Below are 2,203 nucleotides of genomic sequence, written 5' to 3' on the forward strand. Positions count from 1 at the left end.
CTGGAGGACAAGATTTAGCCAATAATCTCACAGAAAGAGGTCTTGGACCACTAAATTGTTATTTAAAATGGGACTTGACTGCAGCTTCCCACAGCACATATTCTTATCTCTCAGCAAAGTGATAGCCAAGCCAACTCTAAGCAGCTATAAACTTTCTTCTGTGAATAAGCACACCGAGAGATAAGACTGTACATGACAAACTTTTAACACGTATGCCAGTGTTTATCAGCCAAACAGGAAAGTTTATTGTTAAAAGAGAACCAATTTAGATTAACTGGCTTGCAAAATCAGGCCTCCATGTCAAGCCACCATCAAATACAGGAAGAAAACAAGGTGACTGTTCACACAATGTGAACAAAGTTATTAATAACTTTTAACTGGAAACATTTAGCCTGCTACTTAAGTTACCCATGGCAATATTCACAAGCCCCTGGAAAACTCTTCCCTTTTTTGCAAATACCCAACAGCCACCCAGAAGCTAACGCTATCATTCTGGTCTATGGGACTGCTTGAAGACCAGCTAGTTAAAATTAAACACTTAACCACCTGAATACGTACTTTATCCAGAAGGCATATTCAAATATTCTCCATTCTTGTAGGCCTTTTTACATATCCCAGAAATTCACAACTTTAAAGAGCTATACCAAGACCTCAGGTGAGACCGGCATAAAGCAACAAGACAGTATCTCAGGGAAAAGATCTTTTCCTTTTTGGATGGTAGTTTTTAATAATAGCGCTGATCTATTATTTGGTTTTACTGAGCAGGGAAGTTTGCACCCAAACTAATCTTGAGTTCCAGCTGGCGTAATGCCTTACAAACAAGTTAGCTGCTGGAGCATTTCAGCAGTTTTCTGTGAACTGGTTTTAACAACAATTTTCTGTTCTGAGAACCGAATATATATAAACACTCCTTACCTTAGAGGTTTTTTTTTTTTAAGTTTTACCAAGTGTACACAGCTCTATGCTAATACTACCCTGCCTAGTACTGCTTTACTGCCTTTTTTTTTTTTAATTCACTTGAACCGCCACCACTCATGCTTGTATTTGAATACCATGCTGTTCAAAACAAATACAGCAGAAAAAACTTAGTAAAATACACTGATGCTTGAAGATGGTACCAAATTTAAACATTAAAAAAATCAAAGGCAGCCAGCAAACAGATCTCACCTGTTCAGGAAAGCATTTCCAAAGCGGCTGAGTTTGCGGAACGGCTTCTTAGGATCAACAACTAGGGCATTTCCAGGAACATTTCCTTCTGAATCTCCATACATCACAGCAATAAAAGAATCCGTGGTAGGCTCTGGACCAATCCGCATGCCTGGAAAATCTTGTTCAAGCAGGTATCTAGAGATGGACAATACATCAAGTAACAGAATGAATGACTGGGAACTATAGCAAAAGAAACTACCTATAATTCACTTGAAAATTCCCAATACACACTCTGGAATAATAAAATTACATTTCTCCTGCATTTCATTATTTCTATTAACTAAGGAGGAAAAAAATCAAACCCCACCACAACTGAATTCCAGTTTTTCACAACTAGCTAAAAGGATAAAGTAAATACCTTTATAAAAACAGGGTGGAAGTATTCCCTCATCTGCAGCACCTGAACCACTGAAGTGGATGCTTCTACCAATGATCCCAGTGCTGTAGGTTGTACTACAAGACTCTGCTGCTTTTCTGTGCATTTTCAAGCCTATACAAGTGCTGCTGGTACTAAAAAGGAGCGGTTTGAAACAGCACATGAGCAGCGTCAGTTTGCTGACAGATCTAACCCTTTAATGAACTCAGCATGATTTTACTAACTTTAACCCATCTTACCACAGGCAGAGATAACACAGTTACGAGATAATACAGTTACATTTGTTTGGGAGTGAGGAAAGGATTTTTTTCTTTTGACCCGCACATCAAAAAGTAATTGTTAACAGTAAGTCAGACCTGCAGAACTTGAGGCCTAACAGTAACATACTTCCACGAGGCATCAAGTCAGGCAGCGCTGTACCAACAGAAACCATCTTGCATCTCCCTTTGAGTTGACTCTGACCCACTCAGAGATCAGACAGCACATACTCAGTGGACCAAGTGTGACGCACCAAATCTTGACTTTCTAGACAACAAGGTCTCAAATGAAGGATTTGTGTATTTAACTGCTAAAACTTAATGGAATCGGAGCATGTATTTACAGAAAAAGTCTGTCTGC

General features: G+C 39.0%; 1 protein-coding gene across 1 annotated transcript in view; it reads right to left on the reverse strand.

Annotated features, from left to right (window-relative positions):
- The window catches only part of EHD4 (EH-domain containing 4), a gene marked incomplete at its 5' end in the record, with an annotated part of 21,668 nt that extends 20,324 nt beyond the window's left edge, over nucleotides 1-1,344 (reverse strand). Inside the window, one exon of the mRNA XM_010287590.1 lies at nucleotides 1,168-1,344. Within this exon, the coding sequence (XP_010285892.1) occupies nucleotides 1,168-1,344 (177 nt within the window). The remainder of the gene's footprint in view (nucleotides 1-1,167) is intronic.
- Nucleotides 1,345-2,203: the final 859 nt, after the last annotated feature.

The sequence above is a fragment of the Phaethon lepturus genome, unplaced genomic scaffold (assembly GCF_000687285.1).
Source record: "Phaethon lepturus isolate BGI_N335 unplaced genomic scaffold, ASM68728v1 scaffold3445, whole genome shotgun sequence".
NCBI classification, from domain to species: domain Eukaryota; kingdom Metazoa; phylum Chordata; class Aves; order Phaethontiformes; family Phaethontidae; genus Phaethon; species Phaethon lepturus.